Genomic DNA, 25,620 nt, shown 5'->3' with positions numbered 1-25,620 from the left:
AAAATAGCCAAATGAATGGAAACACATGAACTATGAACCAAAGGCTGAGGGGCCCCCAGCTGGATCAGGCCCTCTGAATAGGTGAGACAGTTGATTGGCTTGATCAGTTTGGGAGGCAACTAGGCAGTGGGACCAAGTCCTGTGCTCATTGCATGAGTTGGCTGTTTGAAACCTGGAACTTATGCAGGGACACTTGGCTCAGTCTGGGAGGAAGGGACTGGACCTCCCTGGACTGAGTCTACCAAGTTGATCACAGTCCTCGGGGGAGGACTTGTCCTGGAGGAGGTGGGAATGGAGGGTGGGCTGGGGGTAAGGGGAGGGGGTGGGAGGGGGGAGAATAGGGGAACCCATGGCTGATATGTAGAACTGAATGGTATTGTAAAATAAAAAATATATATCACAAAAAAAAAGTTAAAAAAAAATCTCTCCTGGTCAGAAAAGGATTACAGATACACAATAAGAACATATTCAGATGGAAAAAACTGTAAACGGGTTACAGTGTGTTTAAAAATATACATGGACTAGGGAGAGTAAAGAGAAGATTTAGAAAGTCATAAAAATATATAGTTTTAAAATATGAAAATAAAGTCCTCATTAAGGGGAGTAAAGTAATATAAAAAATGAGCCACATGAGGATGGAAAATGCACAGAAATTCTGGATTACGTATATTATTGTGTTGTCTTTAAGATTTTTGTCTGCTATGAAACATTTAATTATAAAAGCTGCTAGATTAAACCAACCTACATGTTTTAAAAATATCTTGACCCCAAAATTTAAGTCAAAAAGTATACCACTTTGAGGGAGAGGTTATGTTTTTGTTTCCACAGGAAATAAGAGGCTATGGATTCATTCAAAATTAAAGATGATCATATTTGATCAAGGAAGACCCCCTGAAATCCTGATTGTAGCCATAAAAACATAAACCTGAAAGAAATGCAAGACATGTGATGTATATTTTACTTGCTCAAACACATAATAAGAAATTATCTTTGGCTGACTTGTGTGTAATGCACAGTCTGTACTTGTATTAATGCAGATATGTATGTTATCTTTAAAAGTTGGTGTATTTTTAGGATGAGGGGACCAGATATCAGTGAAAACAAATGGCCCAGATGATCCAGCATTTTACATTGCCTCTGTTGCAGCTTCCTCTGAGTTCTGCATCCAGAAGAGGTCCAAGGCTGTTGGCTGAGATGATCCAGCCTCACAGACTACTACAACCAAGACTTGACCATAATACTAAATTTTCTCAGGATTCCCATAAGATTAACAGCACCCCCAATCAGCAGGAAGTAGCCTAGAAAACTAGGGATTTTGATGTTTGTCTTTGTTTAGGGGGTTGTTTAAAAATGTTATTGTATCATAGTCAATCTCTATGGTGATATTTTATTTGTGCTGAAATGCGATTTTATTTGTATGTTAATAAATAAAGTTGCCTGGGGGTCAGAGCTAATAGCAAGCCATAGCAGAAGTCTGGCAGTGGTAGCAATGCCCTTTATCTGATCACATGGCAGGCAGAGTCCGTGTGTTCAAGGATAGAGCCAGCATGGAGACACATGCCTTTAATCTCAATACCAACCATAGAGACCTGAAGGTCTGTATAGACAGGCAGTAACAAGGAGGTCATGTGGTTGGGTTTACAACCAATGAAAAGGGAGAAGAGAAAGTAATAAAAAAAGACACACACAGGAAGTAGGTCTCTTTCTCAGGGGAAGGATGGCAGTGGCAGTGGGTGTTTAGGTGGTTTTAGTCTCAGCTCTTAGCTACTGCTCTGACCTCTTGGGCTTTTAACTCTGCATTTGGCTCTGTGTTTCTTATTTAATAAGATCATCACATCTACAAATCTCTTTCTAAAAGAAGAAAGGGGGATATGTTATAGAAATGTATGATATAGAAATGTAGGGTAAAAGGGTAGATTACTGAATGTATTTTAATCCAAAAACACAACTGTTAATCTCAAAATATTTTACATTGGTCTGGATTTCAGGTTATTGATACAAATTTAAAGTCAATTTTGTTATACTGTATGTATATTTCTACTCTTGTTTAAGGTATTATATTTATGCTACTCATTTAAAAATGTAATATATAGTTAGGAAATACAAATTAATAGTCATCTATAATAGTCAAACTTATAGTCATGTTAATTAGGTTTTATAGATATGAAGAGATATAGTTCAAATGGATAGGTAATCTTCAAACACTTCAAAGACTTACAGAATATGGCATTTAAAATGTTTTAAAAACTTAGTCTCTTCTGGACAGTGAGACACATCTGTTCCTGGCAGCATCAATTTACTTCAAAGAGGAAGATGGATATTGAAGACACTCCATATGGAGTTTGTCTTCTTCTTGGCAAAGCTGGCCATGTGGGCAAGAAATTGCCCTTGCCTGAACTGCTTGACAGTATGCTGTATAAACTGGGCATGCAGGACCCATGCGAAAGTGAGCACTGAACTTTGCCAAATCAAGGTGAGATGGTCCTTCAGGTTCCTGCTTCACAGAAGAAAATGCCAGACGTTCTGCAGAACACAGAGGAAAGCAACTGATGAACTTTGCCTAAATAGGCAAAGAGTTATTCAAATTTCTTACTTTACTGAAAAATATGCCAGGGACTCTAGGCCTGTAGGTTGAAGATGGATAATCAAACATTACAGAGGAATTTTGAGTGACTGTCCAGGCAGTCAGATGTCTCTGTCATTTCTAGAATTTTGGAAGTTGCTTACAATGCACTTCCTGTTTACTCAGGTAATATTACATCCCTCTGGGGTCTTTGATGGAATTGAAAACTAGATAGTTATAGTTTTCCTTAATCATGATAAAAGGTAAATTAGATATGAAAACTTAGACTCACAAAAATAGGATAGATGATAAAGTTTTTTTTTAATTTTGCTAATACAAATAGACTAGATATTGTAACTGTAATTCTTGCTTGATAACTGTCTTGTTACATGTAATTTTACTACATTAAAATGAAAAGCTTCCTTTTTGATTAGACTGAAAAGGGGAAATGCTGTGGGATGTCTTTCTGTACACTGTGACTATGTGTTGCTCTCATTGGTTGACAAATAAAGCTGTTTGGCCAATGGTGAGGCAGAATAAGGTTAGGCAGTACATTCAAACTGAAGACAGGGACAAAGAAAGGTGGAGTCAGGGGAGATGTCTGCCTACCACCCAAGGAGCAACAAGATGCCAGCAGACTGATAACACCATGGCCACATGGAAACATATAGATTAATAAAAATGGATTAATTTAACATGAAAGAGCTAGCTAGCAAGAAGCCTGAACCTTAGGCCATACAATTTATAATTAATATAAGCCTCTGTGTGTTTACTTGGAACCTAGGGGCTGCTTGATCAGGTCGGCACAGGAAAACTGACTATAATGATATCTACACTTCTGATATATGCAGAGATACAACACCTAAATTAAACCACCAGTTGAATTTGAATTCTAGCTCTGTGAGATACCAGCTGTATGGATATCAACAGAATGCTGAGCCTATCAGTGCCATTTATTGTTGTGGAATATTATTTTAATGTGTGTTACTTTTGTTTATGTTGTATTTGTTTAACTCTGTGAAGCTGTGTTACTGTGCCTGTCTAAAACACTTTGTGGTCTAATAAAGAACTGAACAGCCAATAGCAAGGCAGGAGAAAGGATTGGTGGGGTCGTCAGACAGAATATATAGAAAGAGAAATCTGGGAAGAGATGAGAAAGAAGAAGGAGCCAGAGAAGGAGGAGGAGTCCAGGGTCCAGCCACTCCACACAGCAAGCCATGGAGTAAGAGTGAGAGTAAGATGTACAGAAGTAAGAGAAAGGGAAGGCCAGATGTTTATAATTAAGAATAAGCCTCCATGTGTGATTTATTTGGGAGGTGGGTGGTGGGCCCCCAAAGAGACAAAGAGTAAGAAAACAACAAACAATAATCTATAAAGCAGGTTATTATCAGTATCTGCTCACAGGAGAACAGAGGTGGTAGCTCTGAGAACTGCATGGGGGTGACTGGCTCTACCTGAATGTGAAGTGTGTTGTGGAATAATCTTTTTGTACACTGTGAAGATGTGTCACTCAGATTGGTTTAATAAAAAGATGAACAACCAATAGCTAGGCAGGATTTGGGGGGCACAGAGGATGCTGGGAAGAAGGGTAGGATGCCAAAAGACATGGAACAAGCAAGACATACAGGAGGAGAAGTAACAGCCAGAAGCCATATGACAGCACATAGATGAATATAAATGGGTTAATTTAAGTTATAAGAGCTAGTTAGAAACAAGCCTAAGCTATTGGCCAAGTTTTTACAGTTAATAATAAGTCTCTGTGTTGTGATTTGGGAGCTGGCTGGAAGGACAGACTCACTTCAGAAGTGCTCTCAGCAGTACCATCTTCTACCTCCCCAATGAGGCCTTTCTACATCCTTCAGCCTTTGTCCAGAGGGCTCACTTTCTGTCTCTTTATCTGTGTCCACGTTTTCCTCAACCCCAGCTCTTTAGAGACTTCTCTCCCTGGCACTCTTTTCATGTGTGTGTGCATCATCTGCATGTGTCTATGCATGTTTTTGTACATTTGTGGGTACACATGCATGAGTGTGGACATATGCATATATTTGTGTGAGGCTCTGCATACACACAGTGAGAGGCAGGGGGTTGCATATGCATGTGGAGGCCTGAGTTTGCTATCAGGAACCATTCTCCATTGCTCTTCCACCTTATCCATCGAGGCAGTATCCCACAGTCAAAACCCAGAGCTTTCTGATGTTTGGCCTCTCTAGTCAGCTTTCTCTAGGAATCTACTATCTCTTCTTTCCAGGACCAAGCATTTACATGAGTTTCTGGGGATCTGAACTTTGGCCTTCATGCTTGTATAGCAAGGTTTTAACTGCTAGGACATCTCCCCAGCTCTACCAGAGGAATCCCATGCAATATCCGTGCACCCTAAATCCCCCAGTGCTGTCAGTCACTGTGTGCTTTGTGGCACTTATCACAGTTATGTTCTTATTGCTGTTGCTCCATGACAAACACTAGCTGCCTTTCCACTAGTTTGAAGTTTGCAAGCAGTGTTATGGGTTGAGAGTATTTGTTGAAATCTTGTCCCCAGAACCTTAGAAAGTGACTACTGGATTTGGAGACAGGGTTTGGTTGTTTTCTTGCTTCCTTACTCCCTTGCTTTGTGTTGTTGGGGATCCAATCCAGAGCCTTCCACGTGTTAGGCAAATGCTCAAACAATGACTGTATCTTCAACCTCTTCATTTTTACTGACTTAGTTTGAGACATTAAATCACCCAGACTGGCCTTGAATTTAATTTACTCTGTAGCCCAGGCAGCCCCTGGAGCTTGCAATTCCTCCCCCCCTACTCAGAGTCAAATTCTTTAAAAGAGTAATGAAGTTAAGGTAGGTCATGAACATCCAAATGCCCTAATGTAGTAGGAAGTGACAGGTATCTTTAAAAGAACTGGAGATTGAGATGCGAGTATGCATGCATCTTTGGCATGTGTGGGAGAAGAGCAGCTGAGGTTTAGGGCAAATACAACACTTGCAATGTGAGGAGAAGCCTCAGGTGGAGATAGCTTACTAACACTTTGATATTAGAGTTGCCCGTGGAAATGAGGAAACAGATCTTTGCTGTCGATGCCAACCCATCCCGGGACTTGCCTATAGCAGCCTTGGTAAGCCCACACAGGTTGACTTTGCTTATTATCATGTTCACAGGCTCCAACACTGAGTAGGTACTCAATCAATACGTATTAACCAGCGAGGCGAAATGCTGGAATTCGGGTAGAGGTCACAGGTGTTGTTTTGAGTTTCCATCAGCTTCTTTCTTTGGTGTGCAGTCTCAGTCATCCAGAGCCCTGCCTTCTAGATTCAGGACCTAGAACATGGCTTCTCGCCACTGTGCCCTGGGATATTTACTATTCTAGGATGAGTATCGATTTGTGAACCGAAAGTTAGACCTGAGGCATGGGGTGGGGGGTGTCTAGAAGATTGTTTCTTTTGGGGGCTACATATGTATGTATAGTGTAGTGTATATGTGCATGTGGGGACAACAGTCAATGTTACTTTTCCACTCTTGTTCTCCACCTTACCTTTTTGAGATGGGGGCTCTCATTGAACACATAGCTCACTGGTTGGCTAGACTGGCTGGCCAGCAAGCTCTGGGAATCCTCCTGTCTTCCTGTCACCCTAAGGTTAAGGTTACAGATGTGCACAACCACATGACTTTTACATGGCTATCTGGGATCTGAAAATCGGGTGTTCATGCTTACACAGCAGGCGACTTATGATTAGCGCCATCTCCCAGGCCCAGAAGAGAGGATTACCTCTCTAAAATAACTTGTTTATAAATTAGTTGTTTCTGTTTCTTAAGAAAACTTGAGAGAGGGCAAGTGTCTAAGGGAAGGTACTGGTGATGCCTCCAGTGAGTTTCCTTACAGCTGCTTCCCAGTGGCATTTTTTCTTTAAACTATAATGTAACATGTCCTCAACCCCTCAGGACACAAGCTGTGCTTTGGTAATAGAATAGTTACATTAATTGGCCAGTCTAGTGTTAATTGATTTAATTATTTCTCCTATTGTTTTGACATTTGTGTGTGTTTTCAGTTATAAACAATACTTCACCGAGTATCTTTGTATATCAAATATTTTCAGCATTTTGAATCATTTCTTTTATAGTGAGTCCCAAAGGTGTGATTTCTAAATGAAAAAGTATTGTCAGGGTCATAGCCCAGATGCTGTTACCAAAGGCCTTCATCCAAAAAGTCAAGTTTTATATTCCCACTAGCATAATGAGACCATGAATATCCTAAGGCTGTGGTAATCTGCCTGTCCCAGGAACAGGAACAGCAGAATTGTCTTCATATAACCAATGGATGGATGCTGAGGATTTCTCCAGTCAGGGATGGGGCATTGGTGGTGAGCTCTGAATCAGGGATGCTCTCACCTTTACCAGCATCATCCCACAATGCCCATTTGGAAACTGACCATCTTTTATGCCTGTTCTTTGAAGGGATAGTGCTCCAAGGAGGGGGCTGGCCAACCCTGCTTCCTTCTCCTTTCAGGACCTTCAGAGCATCACATCATCTTTCTTTGGTTGCACCTCATCTCCCCCACTCTTGATTTCTCAATTTACTTCTTAAGATCTTTCCAGAAATGGTCTTTGGCAGTTCGGAAATGAAAGCCACCTGGTAACCAAACAAATAGATACCATTGTGCTTAGAAACCATTGTTTCCCAGAATGACCCCTTCCTTAAGTTACTTTTACTATTTCATTGGAAAGCTCCCATAATTCAGGGTTTTCCCCAGGAGACAACATTTAAAACTGCTAGAGCTTAGAGCACATGGGCCTTCACCTCTCACCAGACCCTCAGCTTCTCATCGGCAGGTCGATTCTTAGAGTAAGACCATAATGGACTTTGGGAAAGATCCAGCGAAGAAAGACAAGCAAGGCTGAAGCAGTAGCTGGGGTGTGCATATCTCTGGCGTAGAGCCTTGCCCTATATAGGAGGCCAGTCCAGGGAGCAGGCACCCATCTGGTTCCTCAGCTTATGTCTTAGGACCCCAGGTATTTACCTTCCTGGGGTACTTGTATGGAGCAGTCACCTTCTTCACATGCTCCTGGAGCTCCCGGGTCAGTGCTTCTGGGTCATGAGACGTGTAGGCTGGAGAAAGGACGATAAATGCCTTCACCACCTGCAGGGAGGGAACCCCAGAAGGCATCAAGCCCTCAGGAATGATGCTTTTCTTCTCAGGCTAGCCATGTGCATATGTGGCTACTTACACTACCCTATCAGGAGGGCTCCACTCGTTTCTACTGGTTCTGCTGTTGCTTGAGCACAGCCAGGGAAGTGAATGCCACCCATTTCCCTATTGTCTGCCTGTGAAGAATAAACTACTGAAGAGTTACTGGCTTTTGTGGGATCATTTTGGAGCCTCGTTTCCTGTGCTACTTGCCATACTTGTAATGACTCCATTAGGAGCCAGCGTGGATTCCCCTAAGATGCAAACACACTGGGGGCCATAACTTTATAACGTCAATGGCCATTTACTTCCAGATTTTCCTGTAGGAGGACAGAGGCACATGGGCTTGTTCAGGCAGAAGAAAACACAGGCCTGCTCAGGGGCTGCTGGGTCTTTGGAGCGTGCCTGTGCACTTCCCATCAGCAAGCATGGAGTTACACTGATTCTATTTCCGTCAGTCCAGCTGAGGTTCTGCACCTTGGTTTTGTCTGCCTAGGTTTCCCCAACAATTTGCCTCCTGATAAAGAGGCAACAATTGCTCAAAATGTAATTCCTTGGGCTGGAGGTGGCTCCGAGGGTAAGCGCATTTGATGCTGAGCCAGATGACCTGAGCTCATCCATGGAGCCCACATAGTTTGTCCTCTGACCTCCATGCATGTGCTGTGACACACATGTACATTTATTCACACACACACACACACACACACACACACACACACACACACACACACACACACACAAATAAATAAAATTTAAAATGCCTTCAAATAGTGCCTCCTAATAATGTCAGAAATTACACCCACAAAGTCTCACCAATATGACTGCCTCAACATGGGCTGAATGAGGATAACACCAATAGAAATGCCAAAGTGGATGGGGAAAAGCCACAGATGTCAACTCGACACAAACAACTACAGGCAACCAGGGGATGATGAGAATGGGAGAAATAGTACTCTCTAGGGAAGATGATTGGTGTCGTCCAAAACCAAATGGTCAGTCCTGAAAACATATATGCAAGTAACATTTTACAGATGGAACAGGTTATATTTAGGAATATATATATATATATATATATATATATATATATATATATATATATGTAGATACATATATACATGTAATAACAATTAATGGAAAAGCGGTCACAAATTTGAAAGAAGGCAAGAAGGCTTTGGAGAGAGGAAAGGAAAGGGAGAAATGTAATATTATAATCTCAAAAATAAAATAAAACAGTTTCTGATAGCAATGGAAGAGCCTAACAGGCCACTCGGTTGCAGGTCTACACCAACATTCAATGACTAACTCTCTTTTGTTAAGGGATAGTGCTGTGGATATCGCTCTATATAAATAAAACACTGATGGCCAGTGACCAGACAGGAAGTATAGGCGGGACAAGGAGAGAGGAGAATTGGGGAAACAGGAAGAAGGAGGGGGAGACACTGCAGCCACTGCCAGGACAAGCAACATGTAAAGACGCCGGTAAGCCACAAGCGACGTGGCAAGGTATAGATTTATAGAAATGGGTTGATTTAAGATATAAGAACAGTTAGCAAGAAGCCTGCCACGGCCATACAATTTATAAGTGATATAAGCGTCTGAGTGATTATTTTATACTTGGATTGTGGGACTGCGGGGCTTGGTGGAACCTGGAGAGAAGCCCTCCAACAACAGGATAGTGTCTTTGCACACTTCCCAGAGGTGTAAACTCACTATCATTTTATGTTCAGACAAACCAGGCTTTTAAGAAGAGCCGTTTCTTACCATGTTTACTATGAAACATTTATTGAGCACCTGTTATGTGCCAGACTGTGTTCCAAGTACTCCGGAGGGAATCACTTGAGGGTGTCTGCTTATCAGTGCTCTAGTTAATCCACAGTATTCATAGCCATGTATTCCTTTCCATGTCTGATTTCCCCAGTACATACATGAAAGTCACACTTCTCTCTTCCTATATCAAACTCAAATTTTAGTGAGGAGTTGCTTGGCAAAGGGTTTCAGGCCAAAGCTGGTGCTCTGGACCCCCTCTCTAAGCAGTATGATTCAGCAGACCTGACTTGAAGTCTAAAAATCTGTATTTTAAAGAAGAACTTGAATGAAGCAACCATGAATCATCTGGGGACCAGACTTGGAGAATCGCTGGCCATAATGTTTCCAAGAACACAGACTGATACAACTCCAACTTTACAGAGAGACTGCTTCACACTAGGACCATGCTGGAGCCATGGACCATGTTTGAATCTAAAATGTCTGCCACACACAGTTTGAATGTTTGTTGCCCAGCTCCTGGCACTATTTTGTGAGGTTCTGAAAACTTCAGGAGGTCAGGATTAGTTGGTGGAGGTACGACACTAAGAATACGACACTAAGACCATATATATGTGGTCCTTTGGTTCCTGCCTGATTGTCTACTTCCTGGCCTGCTATAATATGAACAGCATCTACCACTCACTTACACCCCATCCCCAGTCAAGCCATGGACTTCTCTGCTTTCCCTTCCCACTACAAAGAACTAAACACTATGACATTGGGAAACAACTAAGGCTTCCCTTCTTTGGGTTGTTTCTGTCAGATATTGTGGGCATAGCTGTGCCTAGAGTCTGCTCTTTCCTTTCTTTTGGGACCCACAGAAAAGGAGTTTGCTTTTGTCCTATGAAAACTCATTAAATTTGGCTCATCTTTCTACCAAATCAAGGCCATTTAGAAACATTCTGTCATCCCTCAAGTTGGCCATTCCTTCCAGCTACAGCCCATCAGAAATGTCTGGTGAGCTTGCTAGGTCTTCACCTGAAAACAGAAACGAAATTAAAAAAAAAAAAACAAAAACAAAAACAAAAAACTGGAGAGGATTAATGGCAGTCTGTGTCTTCCCTTCCACTTCTGATGAATCAGCAGCCTCATTTGGATTGTCCGGTGTCCAAGTAAAATTACACTTTATATTTTCCCATCTTGTCTTTGTAGAGTGCATCTACTATTTAAAGTTGGTTTAATCAGAAGCAATGAGTGGCTTCAGTTTTGTGATACCAGGGGTGGGGCTGAGACCAAAGGAGGGACCTAGCATTCCTGCTTGTCCATTGGGGAGCTACTAAGTAGAACACAATACAGTTACGTTCTTGCCTGACTGCTTACCTCTCCCCGAATGGGATCTGGGCTGCTGACCACAGCACACTCAAGGACAGCTGGATGTTCCGCAAGGGCACTCTCTACCTCAACAGGCCCGATCCGGTAGCTGGAAGAGAAAAGAAGCTTTTCCAAATGGCTTTCCTTCCCCTATAGAAACTTGAGAAAAGGAAAGAGCAAATTGCTGACCTTGAAGAGTTGATCACATCGTCATTTCTCCCTAAGAACCAAAAGTAGCCATCCTTGTCCATGTGGGCTCGGTCCCCAGTGATGTAAAAGTCTCCTTTCTCTGATGAGGCTGTCTTCTCAGGATTGTCCTTTAAGACAAGGGAACACCGTGAAGGGTCATTTGGGCACAACCACTTAGGCCAGCCCCTGCCTGGGGATCCCACACTGGAGGCCAACAACCCTTCAACAGGTAGCCTATTGGTTCTCGAGACTCAAGCTGTCCAGAATTTCCTACAGGGCAGGAGGCTGGAATTCTGAAGATTTGTGGCTTCCTCTCTGTTATTTGGATGAGAGCTTCCAGGTGGGATCTAGAGCAAATGCCGACAAGCACCCTTAGAAGAGTTGAATTCAAGGAGGACACACATGGGACAACTGACTCTGGATAAGCGAATACGCTGAGAGTAGAAGATATGAAGTAATGGGTTGCTTGAAACCCCATTGATAGGAGGCGAGGGTAGAGGGTAGAAAAAGTCAAGCCATGATTCTAAAAATTAGTGTGTGTATGTGTGTGTGTGTGTGTGTGTGTGTGTGTGTGTGTGTGTGTGTGTATGAATGTGGACAAATTAGGGCCATGGCACATGTCCTGAAGTCAGAGGACAGCTTTTGCTGTCAGTTCTTTCCTTCTGCTTTGTTTGAGACAGATCTTTCAGTGTTTATATGCACTGCATGCTCCAAGCTGTCTGGCTTTCATTGTTTATGTGCACTGCATGCTCCAAGCTGTCTGGCTTTCATTATTTATGTGCACTGCATGCTCCAAGCTGTCTGGTCTTTCACTGTTTATGTGCACTGCATGCTCCAAGCTGTCTGGTCTTTCACTGTTTATGTGCACTGCATGCTCCAAGCTAGCTGGTCTTTCAGTGTTTATGTGCACTGCATGCTCCAAGCTGTCTGGTCTTTCATTGTTTATGTGCACTGCATGCTCCAAGCTAGCTGGCCTGTGAGCTTCCAGGGATTCTCCTGTCTACAACTCCTCTTAGGAGCTGGGATTTCGGATGCTCATGCTACTCTGTCCAGCTTTTGGCCAGTTATGAGGATTCAAACTCAGGTCCTAACACTTGCATGGCAAATGCTTCATTCACAAAGCTGACTCTCCAGTCCCAAATTTCCAAAAAAAAAAAAAAATTAAAGGAAAATGTACTATTTGTTAATAGAAAGAAAAAAATTACTAATGCATGCAAAAATATGGGTGACTGGCAAATAAATTATCCTGAGTTTAAGATACACAAAAATGGATCTTTTATGACTCCATATATAGTTTTTAGAAAGGAAACAAAATTAGTATATAGTTGTTGTATACAGTATATAATTAATATATAGTATATGTAATGCTATATAGCAACAACAATTTACCAACTGCCTGAGGTCTCAGGTAAAGAAGGTTGAATGTAAAGGATCTCACAGAATTCTTAGAGGTGATGACAATGTTGCCATCTTCACTGCAGTGGTGGCCACATAGGCACACATGGTTGCCAGAAGTCACTGGCCTATACACTTGCCGTGGATGCAGTTTTTCACAAGTAAATATTATCTCCATTCAAAAGCACATTTTGAGGAAATGTGGATATTAATTTTAAGGAAATTAAATATTAATGAATATCTAAGAATGTACCTTAGCAAAGGTCTAAGAGGTAGAGTCACAGAAGTCTTACTAATCTATAGAACATTAGAGGAGAGAGAAACAAATCATAAGATAGGAAGAATGAGTAGGAGCTGCTGAAATACATTGGTGGGTAGTTGTGTATGCTACCAAGCCTGATGATCTGAGTTCAATTTACAAACCCACATGGAAAAAGGAGAGAACTGACTTCCCCAAGCTATGCTTTGACCTCCACACATACTCCCTGGCGTGCATGTACCCAAACACACACACACACACACACACACACACACACACACACACACACACTAAATTAATTAATAAAATTAGAAAGAATGGGTGGAGCATCAGCTTTCTCTTGGTTGTTCTACAGACAAAGCAAAAGCCAATTAAACTGCTGACAAATGTTTTTACGGATCTTGACAAGTTGATTCTAAAATGCACGTTCAGTCGGCTTAGTGTTTGAATGGCATGGTATCTCTGTGAATGAGTGGTTCTCAATCCTTGGCTGCACTTTTGAGTTACTCAGAGGCTGGCCCTCATCATTCAGAAGTTTAGTTGATTTGGTTTAAGTGGTATGTAGGCATCATAATAGTTGAAGCTTCCTGGGTGTTTCTGATGCACATCCTGGTTTGGCAGTTTTATAGAAAAAAAAGTCTGAAGAGGCTCTAGCCAAAGTATGTCTGGAGGAGAGATAATTACTGTCTTATTTTGGAACTTTGGACTGGTACAAACCCAGCCAACAAACCAGAAAGAAACACCCTGAAAACTTGGCTCTGATACAAATTTACAGGTGGCTCTTTGGTAAGAACTTTCACTTTCCTGAACCTAGTTTTCCCTATCCTTTGCCATTATGATTAAGTTGGCATGGGTTTGTGCTCTCAACACACTCTTTTTAAAGCCTATGACCTTGCATATTAGTTGCATGACACTGGAGAAGTCATTATACCTTTGTAGCTTCCTTATCAACAACAGAGTTCCTGATCAATAACAATAGCAACCCACTTTCATGCAGTTACAGCAAGGTTCAAATTATAGATATTTACAAAACGTGCTTCTCAAAGTTTGGCATGAATGATTGCTGAGACTTCTCATAGCTGATCCCCACCTCTTACCAGATAGCTGTTGAAGAAACAGAAGGGTCTGGTGGGTTTGATGCGGACAGCAACATTCCCCTCTTTTTCTGGAGGCAGGACATTGCCGTCCTCATCTACAATCTGATGGAGAGATCGCATGGCATCAGAGCATCGTTTACACAGTTGTAGTACCCACCAGCCTATACTCCCCAGCACATTGAGGGCTCCATGCACAGGGTGCAGAGGCTGCCTACCTGCACATCGTAAGGTGGGCTTGCTTTCCCCATAGATCCAGACTTGATTGTCGAGTCTCTTGAATTGCCGCAGATGAGGACCTGGAGAGAAATCAGTGTCCATGAGGGGGGCCTCATCCCCTTGTTTCCTGCTTCAGGCTTGCTCTCACTACCATCTATTCTTCTTCTTTCTTCCGCTACCTTTCTTTCCCTCCCTCTCATCCTTTTCCCTCCCTTTCCCTTAATTTTTCTTTATCTCCTTTCCATAGCCAACACATCTTTATGTGGAACTCTAATTAGTATTCATGGATAAAGACCAAATTGTATCATTAAGTTCACAGACTCACTTACCCCCACATCTTTGCTGAGATGGCTGCAGAGGTCATTGCTTAAGATTTTACTAAAAATACATTGTAGTCTATTCTTGGGATGACAGTTTCCTTGAGCATTATGAGTATTAATCTTCATTGTCAACTGGATTGAATTTAGAATCATCTAGAAGGCTGGGTGTCTGAGAAGGGAAGACCATTCTGAACAATATCAAGATGGAACCTCTTCCATCATGGGTTTCCAGTGCCATAATGTTCTTCAAGATCAAGGGACCAAGTGATCACAACTGGACTCTCTAAAATTATGAGCCAATGCTACACAAAAGTAATCATGGTATCAGGTAGGCTGTTGTGCAGGCCGTGGTGTATGTGAAATTAATTACCCAAGACTGCTTTTGAACCAAAAGGAAGAATGGCTAATGGCGTCTCATTGCCAGTTTTCCCTAGAGCCAAGGCAATTTCTGGCAGGCATTGGGGAGAGGTGAGTAACTGCTATAGGTTGGTGATCCCCTGCAATGGGCTGAGGGCTCAGATGAGGTGGCCTGGGAAACCAACTCACTGTTTCAGATTGTCCGTAGCCTTCATGGAGCTCCAGGCCTGTCTGGCTCTTCCACTTGTCCCTCACATCAGGGTTGAGGGCCTCTCCACCAGTCAAACAGTGTCTCAGGCTTTGAAACTTGTACCTTTCTCAAGTAGGAAGACAAGGACATCTATGTCACAAACATTTCTACACACCCTCTGGCATTGCTAGAGGTTCAGAGCCCCAAAGACATTAGAGAACAAACTCCCTTCTGTATCACAGTCAGCTCCATGTGGGCCAACCTCTCTCTGCAGATATGGTCTACAGAACCAAATCATTAAAGCAAATCAATCCTATCTAAATTTGGGATAAAAACAAATGTCCAAATTAATTTACCTATAAAAATCTGATAGATAATAAATCAGTTAAGGTAATGATCTGACTCAAAGTAATAAATCAATTAAAAAATTCTAAGAGATTAAAAATAGTCTTCTAATAATCCCATAATTCTGAAGATTGGATCTAAAATTTCCAAAGATATTAAATAAATAACAAATCTGCCTCTCAGTTCAAAAAATATCCTAAGTATAAATACATTTTCAATAATTTTCTCCTCCTGGTTGGAGTCCACTGATTCAACTAAATTACTTAGTATTGCCAAGCAGCCTCTAATTAGTCTTCAAGAATTACCCAAGGACTGCTTCTAGCCAGAATTACAATGTAGAGAATTGAATTCACAAGAATTGAATGGGATGTATTCTTATATTTAAAGGAATACACTCAAAGCCATGTAAGTCCTCCCTTCTTTGGGGTATTCCATGGCCAGGGAGTGTGGTTAAGGAAGATGAGAGAATTTGAAGAGCATACCTTGGGAAAGGATAGAAAAGGGAGACATGGGTCAGGATTAGTAAGTTACTGACCGATGAGGGGATTCACCCAATACCCTAGCAAATAGTCTTGTCCAACTAGTGGCTATTGCTTTGGATTTGCCCAGAATAAGAGCCATCTACAGAGTGTTGTCACCTTCCTTTGGGTGTTCAAAGACAGATACTCAGGAATGCCTGGCTTGGGTTAATTTGTGTGTGGAAGATATAGAGTATACTGTGGTGGAGCTTATTAGTCTAAGCAAATGAAATATCCTTGGCTACCAACCCCACTCTATAGATGGTCAGTAGAACTCCAACAATTTCTGTGACAGAAGTTACAGACACAATGTTAAGGTACTAACTAGCCTGTGGGTGTGGTATATGGGGGTGATGAAGTTTACCCGGAGTGTTGAAATTTTGGATTGCCTTAAATCCTTTCCATTTTCTTTGGGTATGAATTAAAATCATCTTTAAAAGCTTTATGTAAGGTATGTGGGAGTGTTTTGTGTGAAAGACAGAAGATAGTGACACAGAGAGACATATGAAGACCTAGAAAGAGACAGAGGTGACTCAAGAGAGTCATAGGAAGACAAAGATGAGAACCACGGGGAACAAGAGTTGGATTAAGAACGTGGATTTGCATGTACATCCTCATATGGGAACCCCAGAAGTGCCAAGCAAAGGCTGTACCTTGTCAGATCCTCCTGTACAAGCAGCCGGAAGAGGGTTGGGACACAGCACAAGGTAGTTATTGGGAACTTGCAGAGAGTCTAAACAAAACAAGGGGTTTAGAGACACTCAGGTGTGATGGGATAGATGAATTAGATATTTGTAGTCCCATTGACAAAGCAAGGAGTAGAAAACTAAGCATGGCATCTGTCAAGATGATCTCCATGACCTCTACCTGCTGGCATTTGTACCCTTATGGAGTATCCTCTTACACTACACCAAGGTTGGTCTGTGGGACCAATAGCATCCTGTTGACCTGGTGTGAGTCACTTAAGATTAGATTACAGGAAGAGGACAGCTTCTGTCTTAGATGCTCTCACCTCTCTCCCTCTCTCGAGTGACTCACTCTGGAGGAGACAAGGCACCAGACTTTGAGTACATTCTAACTGCCCTTGGGACAACGGTACACAGTAGGCCAGTATTCAGTGCATATCTGATAAAAACCACAATCCAGAAGTGAAACAGCTTACCCAGGCTTCACCCTACACTGAGATGTCTGCATTCCTACATGATAGCTCTGTAAAAATTATTATTAAAGCTCATGGGAGATGGCTCAGCCAGTAAAGTGCTTACAGTGTAAGCATAAGAGCCAAGTTTGCTCCCCAGAACACAACCCACGAGAAAGTCAAGTGTGGTAGTATATGCTTATAAACTCAGCACAAGGTGGCAGAGACAGGTAGATCCCCAAGACTCACTGACCAGCAGTCTAGCCCAATAAAAAAGCTTCAGGTCAAAGAGACCTTGCCTCAACATACAAGGTGAGTGCCACCTGAGGAATGCCATTTGAAGATGACCACTGGCCTCCACACATAAATGTACAGTACATGTACACACACTCCTGCACACATTCATTTGCCTGCACTCATGTGAACACACAGAAACATAAATTATCCTTAAAGATATATGTCATACATTTCCTTATATCACTCACTTTGAAGGTGTTTTTACCATGTGGCACCATTCATCTCCAGAATTATTTCATCTTTCCAAATTGGACTGTGTCCACATTATGTACTAAATTCCCATTACCTTCTTCCCAGACTCATGGTAACCACCATTCTTCATGAACATGACTATTCTAGGTACCTTATATAAATGGAGTCATGTAATATATGTCCTTTGTCCTGCCCTCTTTCACTTAGTATGAGGTCCTCCAGAATCATTACTCATATTGCAGAGTACCAGAATTGGCTTCCTTTTAAAAGATGATTAACGTGTGTGTGTGTGTGTGTGTGTGTGTGTGTGTGTGTGTGTGTGTGTGAGAGAGAGAGAGAGAGAGAGAGAGAGAGAGAGAGAGAGAGAGAGAGAGAGAGAGCTGTATTTGGGTTGCATGTTCAGTTTCTGATGGACACTTGGGTTGTTAATGCCTTTTCGTTACTGTGACTAGTAACAATGCTGCTGTTAGTATGGGTGTACTTTGGTGAAATCTTGACAGCAATCTTACAAGGTTTCTTTTCTCCAAGTCCACCTGGTAAAGCTGTTCCCAGATTCCCAACCATAGAAAGTTGTGAGATAATAAATGCTTGTGTTAAAGCAGCTAATTTTAATGAATAGTATAGCAATAGATCATGAATATAGTGCTATGACTGGGGACAGTGAAGAAATAAACTGCACACGTGGCCGACAAGTCCAACCTGAACAATGACGATGGGGAGTTAACAACAACAAATGCATTAGGGACCTCATTTCTTCACATTATCATGACAACTATATGAACTTTCCTTCAGAGATCAAAAGTAGGACTCAAAGAAGTCCAGAGATTAGGGTGAGAGTCCAAGTTTGACCAATGGTGAAGTCCATGCTTCTAGCCACATATAACCCAGCTTGTCTCAAAGAGATGGTATGGGGAGGTAGGCTCATTGATGTCTCAAGAACTCTCATTTAGAGGAGAGGATAGACCAAAGGTACTCAGTGTCTTCACTGGAGTGGTCAATCCTCCTACCTCATGATAAGACTCCAGAGAAACAAGAGAGGAGCGGCCAGGTGTATGGTAGGGTGAAAGCTCATGATAAGGTTTGGGGACAGCGGTACATGCTCCGGGGAGTAGACTTTTGGTTTTACCTAAAAGTTTTGACAAATAGCTTGTGCTTTGACAAGAACATAGGGAAGAAGATTGCGGAAGGAGAGGCATGGCGTGTAGTAAAAGGCTTTGCTAAGGTTTGCAGAGATGAAATTCTTTAGTGCCTAGGGATTTATATTGAGCATGAGCAATGATTAAAGTTTGCCAGGTGGACAGGAACCAGATTACGGAAGGCTTTGAGTGAATTTGTCATCAGATTCATACATTTTTTTTCATGCTACCTTAAAGCATATGTTTCACTCATCTCATTTACACCCAGGACACAAAAGGTGTTTCAGAGCTTGGCATGGTGGTATACACTTATAACCTCAACCCATGGGACTCAAATGCAGAAGACCTCTGGTTCAAGGTTGTTCTGGGTTATATAGTATGACTGTTTCAAAATGAGGGCTTAGTGATAGGGCATCTACTCAGTGTGTGCAAAGATCAGGATCCCAGCACTGGGATTTTTTTCTTACATTTAGGATAGTTTTGGCATCAGCTCGGGGCAGCTCATGCACAAAAATGCAAGCTCCATTGGACCAGGCAGAGAAGAGAGTCCAGGCTGCCTTCACCCAACCAGTGTCAGTTGTGTTCCAGAAGATGTCAGATTCAGTCAAGGCCATCCACCTCCTGCCAAAAAAAAAAAAAAAAATGAGAGGAAGTAAGAGCATCCCCGTCAATGTCTCCACCTTTAGAATGGATTTCATTATTCACGTAACATTATTTGGAGCTCAGACAACTGGAGGTACCACTCAAACTTGTCAAATTGACACAAGATCCATCAGCTCAACTGTCTCAACAAACACTCACTCAACACTTTCTCTGCATTTGGTCCTAGGCTAAGAAGACAAAAGTAAAAGAACAGGTCCTGTACTTTCAAGGAGGTCACCATTTAGTGAGAGCATTTGCAAGGGAAAATTAATCTCAGTACATTCTGATAAGCATGTTTTTTTCCATTCCATGCTCATTTAAATTAGTCTGGAGTTAGCCCTAGGGATGTAGAAGTAAATAGCCATATTTTGAAAAGCTTATAGTTTAGTAAGTATAAGCATCCAGAACCAGGGTTATGTCTTGTGCCATCCAAATATCCACCCCATCTGTGATCTACTGGAGTTGTGGGAGGTGGTCAGTCCTGCAGACAGGGGCTGAAGGATCTCCACGACACAGGGCAGCAATGGATGTCCAGGAAGAATCTCAGTGAGGACCCAGTGTCAATGGGAGAGTACATTTCTAAGAGTTAAAATCAAAGTCTTGTACAATAACAGAATAAACACCTAACTCAGAGCAAGGAGACCATTATCTTGACAAATGTTGATTGAGCATCTTTTAAGATTTATCCTGTTTTTCATGGGGCCCATAGTGAGAGTGGAGATGGGTCTGAGAAATGCTTCTGAAGTGGGAATAAATTTTGCATAGGCATCATTGATGTGTAGGAACCATGGTGGTAAAACAGAGGAGGAACATCATAGGGAAGGGACACAATGTCTGCAAACAGGAAATAGACAAGCTGTCGTGATTGCCTTTGGGTTCCAGGACATACTTTCTTCTGGTCCTCCTTATAAGTGGTTCCCCCTAAGTCAGCTTCTATTCCTCCCTTCACTGCAGAAATATTCTGCGTTCTCTTCAAATCTCACCCAGCCTCAACATATTAACTATCATCTGTATACTGGTACCCTGAGAGGAATCTCATTACCTCTGCATATGTACATCTACCTCTACATCTCTACTTCAGTTAAGAGAATGGAGATGTTAAATAGACCCATTGAGTTTGCAATGCCAATGAATAACTCTGGGTGTTCCCTCCTCTGCCCAGCTTATTCCTTAGTTTTCTTACTATTATTCTTGGGAGAAAAAGCCACATAACACTCACTCCATATCGAACTGTCAGAAAATTTCATTAGATCTGTGTTTAAATTGTTCATAATCTCTTCACTCTTGTCACCTCTATTTCCCAAGACAGGTCACTATGCCTTTTGTTCTAATGCACTGTTGTCTTTCCTAACTCTGCTTCATTCCTTGATCCTTACTATTTACTATCAACCCAGTATCCTGAGGGGCCCTCTACAAACTAAATTGGATCATGTCACACCTCTGCTCAAAATATCCAATATTTCTTAAGTAAACCAAAACACTTAACATAGAATTGTCATATGACTGAGCAATTTTACTTCAGAGAGACAAAGAAGTAACCATGGGTACAATATAGAAGTAACCCATAACAGTTGAGTGTATCTACCAACAGTTGAGTGGATTTGAAAATGTAGTATGTATACAATGGAATCCCTTTGAATCATAAAAGGTAGGGAGAATTCCCTGAAATTTTTATTTTTCTGTACAGCTGAATAAAATACCACTCTGAATATGTGTCACATTTTTTATTAGCCATTCTTTTGTTGATGGGTGTATAGTCTGGTCCTGTTTCCTTGCTACCATGAATAAAATGGCAGGAAACATGGATGTGCAAAGTATTCCTGTGGTAGGATATGGAGTCTTTGAATATTTGCCCAGGAGAGGGATAACTAGGTCGCGTGGCAAGAAAATGGATGGATTTGGAAAATATATTAAGTGAAGAGACTCAATCTTAGAGAGAACCCACATGTTTTCTCTCATATGTGTTTCCTAGCCTGTGATGTGAAACCTGCCAAACTAGAAATGGTAACAAGAGGATCTAAGAACAAGTGACGAGGGGGGATGGGAGGTGGGCAAAAGGACCCACGGCCAGTGACAGGGTGTTGCAGAGGTAGCAGGGGTGGGGGAGGTGAGAGAGGAGGAGAATCTACTGAAACACACTGTGTTTGAAAACGCCATCATGGCATCCTGTACCTTCTAGGCTAATTAAAAAGTAAATGTAAGGAAAACTCAGAGAAAACGGATGAACCCTGAAGATGCTGTCCTGGAGAAAGGAGCAAATTTCAAAATCATGCACTGCTCACAAGAGGTGTCTGGAATACTCAGATTCATAGAGATGGAAAGCAGAACAGGGGTTCCAGGAAGGCAGGGGAGTGGGGGGATGGGAGCTTGTTATATAAGGGATCCAGAGTCTCCGCTTGAAAAGATTGAAAGTTAGTTCTGTAGAAGAATACTGGGGATGGGTGCACAAAAATGTGATCGTATAGAATGCTATTAGACAACACACTTAAACTGGTAAAATTTCCTAAGAGAAAGGACCTTGAGAGTCTTATTTTACCACAGATAAATGACCATTGTTTGAGGACATGAGTAGTTTTACCATGACTTAAAGCTTGTATATCACATACACGTTTCAAACTGTCACACAGTGTTCTATAACTAGGAACAATTTTTATATATCAGCTAGAAAGTTTTTAAGAAAAATTGTAAAAGAAAATGTGTTGTATATTTTGATATAATTTAAAAATATCTAACAGTTTTTATCATCCTCAGAAGAAAGCCTTCAGGCCTTCCTGACTTACCCTCTGGTTGCCCTCTGACCTCCATTTCCATCTCTTCCTCCTTCACTCCCTCTGCTTTGCTCACTCACCCACTTTGGACCTTCTAGACAAGCTGTACCAATACCTTCCACTGGCCACAAAACCCAATCCATAGCTGCACTGGGAATGTTCCACCATCTTGGGGGCCCCTGTGGTTCCACTGGTGAAGTAGATGGCCACAGGATCTCGGCTCTTGGTTCTCACACAGTTGTGCTCTGTAGATGCCTCTCTGGAAAATTCGAGAATACTAGGTCACACTGTTAATACGAAAACACCAAGCAGTGCCAAAGCCCTCGCAATGGCAGGACTGCCATTTCAACATGCTGTGCATGAGGTGTGTGTGAACACTATCTGCATACACCTTAATAGATAGACACTAGCTCTACAACAATTTTATAGCCAAGGAAATTGAGGCTCAAAATGCCCAAATGCCTCATTTGAAAGATCCACAAGGTTGGGTGAATAGTTCAGTCAGTACAGTGCAAGGGGCCAGACATAAGTTTAGATCCTTAGCACCCACATAAAAGCTGCTTGCATCTATAATTTCAGACTTGGGAATGCAGAGGCAGAGGGTCCCTGGAGATCACTGGGCAGCCATTCTGTCTAGCTGGTGAGCTCCAGGCTCAGTGAACTCTGTCTCAAAAATTAAGGTGGTGGAGAATGATAGAGGAAAATACCTGGTGGGAACCTCTGTCCTGCACATATGTGCACACACCTACATGAACAAGCACACACACACTCACATACATACCACATAATACAACAATACATGTACACACACACACACACACACACACACACACACACACACACACACACACACACACCAGATCCCTATATTCTTTGAGTGGGGTTGAGGAGTTTGTGGTAGAACACACACATTTTCATGTGTGTAATTCTGTTCATTTATGAATAGTCCTATTCTTAACTCAATTCTCAATGTAAAGATATTTTTCTAAATGTTTTTTCAAAAATTAGGGGTTTGAGATTAGGTAATCTTCCAAGTTCTGTGATTTGAAGACTCAGTTAGCTCATGTGTCTTAACATCCCTGAGTTAATTTTTAAAAGAAATTCTATTACTTGTGCTCCATCTTGGAAAAAAATGAATCAGAACCCTGATTTTTTTTTAAACCTTGGGTAATTTTAATGACAACTGAAATTAAAAGGATATATCTAGGTTAAGATGCAAACAATAGCATGGGTTGGTGTCAGAAATGAGGACTCCTCTGACACCAACCCATGCTATTGTTTGCATCTTGAAGTCCCCCAAAGGCACTGTTCTTGGTTCTCAACTTGGTTCTATTCAACCTAGTGTCAATCATTAGGGATTAGAACCTCATAGAAGGCCTTAGACCAGTGGAAATACATCCTTGAAGGTGCTTCTAAGCCTTGTTCTTCCTCTCTCTCCTCTTCTTGTTCCTTAGCTCTCATGGTGTAACTGGTTTTGCAATGCCACATGCTTTGGCCATGATGAACTGCCTCCTCAAGGGGGCAGTCAATCATGGAATGAAACCTTCAAGACTGTGAGGCAAAATAAATCTTTTCTCTATGTAAGCCGGGGGGGGGGGTGGGGGTGGGGGGGTGGGGGGGTATGAGGACTCCTAGGATCCTGGTTCAGATCTGTCTGGCTAAGTAGGCCAGATGCTAGATTGCACAATTTGTATTTCAAATACTCAGGTCCATCTGGTCATTGAGCTGCACATTCCAGGCTCAAGAGTCCAGCTCTCAGTGGCCTGTTTTGGATTATTCCTCTCTTATTTTGTTGTTCTTTTATTTTGTTTTGCAACAGGGTCTGGCTCTGTAGTTCAGGCTTGCTTCACACTCACAATCCCGTCTCAGCCTCCCAAGTGCTAGGCTGACAGGGGTGAGTCACCAGGACAGGCATTCTGGTCTCTCATCAGGACAAAAATCTCAAACCCCCAGGTAAGTGTCTGCCACACCACGTCCCTGTCACAGGGTGGCAGTCTTGACCCCACCCTAATTCTCACTTTATTCTTTTTTGGCATTTTAGGTGAGTCACTTCACTTTTCCAACACTGAATTTAAGATTACACCTTGCAGGGCTCCTTACAAGGATTAAACAAGGTGATGTCTTCCTTGCCACAGTGTCCTGTGCACCAAATCCCAAAGCACCAGTGTTCTGAAGCACAGAACAGGCCTTATTAAATCCTTCTCGCACACATGAATGTAGGCAAATGCTTATTCAGCACAGTGCCTGGCAGATAGCAAGCACCGATAAGAAGGCAGCTATTTCACTATCGACAGCCTTCTGTGAACTAAATGTATCATAAAGTTTAGCTCACATGCTCTGGCTAAGAACTCTAGCAATCTTTGCCAACATTTTAGGGGACACTGGGATGAAATGACACATCCAGTAATGGAGTGACCTTGAACATTGAGGTGGTCACAGGATGATGTCTCTGGCCAGTATCTCTCTGATTCAGTCCCCTCATGCTCAATCCTGTTGCTGAAAAGGAAAATACCCAAAGCCCATCTCATTGCTGCTCTCCTGGAGAGTCTCAGTTTACCGAAGGAGTTCCCGGAAATTGATCCAGCCCGGACGACTGGTGTCGGACACCAGAAGCTTGGTTTGGAGGGAGGGGCAGTCAGCACTGATGGCATCCACTTGAGGAGCTAGGGCGTCGCTGGTGATGATGGACTTGGCCCTGGCTGCCTGCAGTCGGTACCTGAGATCCTTTGCTGTCAGCTGGGAGACACCTGGAATCATGACCACACCTTGGGCCACACAGAGAAAGAAGGTTGTTAGAGAGGAGAATGATTCTAATGTAGAGGCCAGAGAAATGAGTGGCTGAAGAGGGTTGGAACATCTGAGGGAACATTAATAGTAACAACCAAATGAAAAAGATGTTGCCTAGGGTAAGAACTTTTCTGACATTATAACATTACTTCACTTAGTTCTCGTGATGCTCAGAAATGCACGCTATTGTGATAAATGTTCCGTACATTTTTAAAGAGTATGGGTCTTTAGACTTTCGTGCCTTCCTAAATCAAATGGTTTGCCTAAGAGTACATAGCTAATGTGTGATAAAGCCAGCACTGTGGAGCTAAAGCAGTGGTAAAACCTGTTCTGTCTTGGCTAGATTTAAGTCGGCTTGACACAAGCTAGAGTCATCTGAAAGGGGGGAACCTCAGTTGAGAAAATGCCTCTATAAGATTCAGCTGTAGGGCATTTTGTTAATTAGTGATGGATGTGGGAAGGCCCAGCCAGTTGTGGGTGGTACCATTCCTGGGCTGGTGGTCCTGAGTTCTACAGGAAAGCAGGCTGAGCAAGCCATGATGAGCAAGCCAGGAGGCAGCACCTCTTCATGGCCTCTGCATCAGCTCCTGCCTCCAGGTTCCTGCCCTGCTTTAGTTCCTGTCCTGACTTCCTTCAGTGATGGACCACAATGTGGACATATAAGCCAAATAAATCCTTTCCTCCCCAAGTTGCTTTTGGTCATAGTGTTTCATCGTAGCAATAGAAACCTTGACTAAGACACTGAGAGTCCATGATCTTAAATATATTATATTGTATTGCCTTAGCAACTCCGTAGTTCAATTGTTTTCTATGCCTTTTAAATAAAATTTTGCAATAAATCCTTTTGTTGTATGTGGATTACTTGCTGATAAAGGGGGTATAGCAGGCAGGGACTCCAGAGCCCCCACAGTGCTTCAACCA

The 25,620-nt window shown here is 42.2% G+C and overlaps 1 protein-coding gene across 2 annotated transcripts in view; it reads right to left on the bottom strand.

Annotated features, from left to right (window-relative positions):
• Window positions 1-6,541: 6,541 nt before the first annotated feature.
• Window positions 6,542-25,620, bottom strand: part of Acsm5 (acyl-CoA synthetase medium chain family member 5) — a 28,347-nt gene continuing 9,268 nt past the window's right edge. The window contains exons 4-14 of one of the 2 annotated variants that reach the window (XR_006074818.2): window positions 24,470-24,677; window positions 22,028-22,171; window positions 18,970-19,123; window positions 16,393-16,472; window positions 14,876-14,999; window positions 14,009-14,089; window positions 13,794-13,895; window positions 11,043-11,170; window positions 10,863-10,962; window positions 7,569-7,657; window positions 6,542-7,180 (exon numbers count right to left, since the gene is read on the bottom strand). Coding sequence is in view for 1 of the 2 variants with exons in the window: in XM_006985701.4 (XP_006985763.1) it covers window positions 7,097-7,180; window positions 7,569-7,688; window positions 10,863-10,962; window positions 11,043-11,170; window positions 13,794-13,895; window positions 14,009-14,089; window positions 14,876-14,999; window positions 16,393-16,472; window positions 18,970-19,123; window positions 22,028-22,171; window positions 24,470-24,677 (1,325 nt within the window). In the remaining variant the exon portion in view is untranslated. Of the gene's footprint in view, window positions 7,181-7,568; window positions 7,689-10,862; window positions 10,963-11,042; window positions 11,171-13,793; window positions 13,896-14,008; window positions 14,090-14,875; window positions 15,000-16,392; window positions 16,473-18,969; window positions 19,124-22,027; window positions 22,172-24,469; window positions 24,678-25,620 lie in introns of both variants that reach the window. The other variant, XM_006985701.4, reaches the window with a different exon arrangement.

This window comes from Peromyscus maniculatus, chromosome 1, assembly GCF_049852395.1.
Source record: "Peromyscus maniculatus bairdii isolate BWxNUB_F1_BW_parent chromosome 1, HU_Pman_BW_mat_3.1, whole genome shotgun sequence".
NCBI classification, from domain to species: domain Eukaryota; kingdom Metazoa; phylum Chordata; class Mammalia; order Rodentia; family Cricetidae; genus Peromyscus; species Peromyscus maniculatus.
This window is presented reverse-complemented; position numbering and strand designations above follow the sequence as displayed.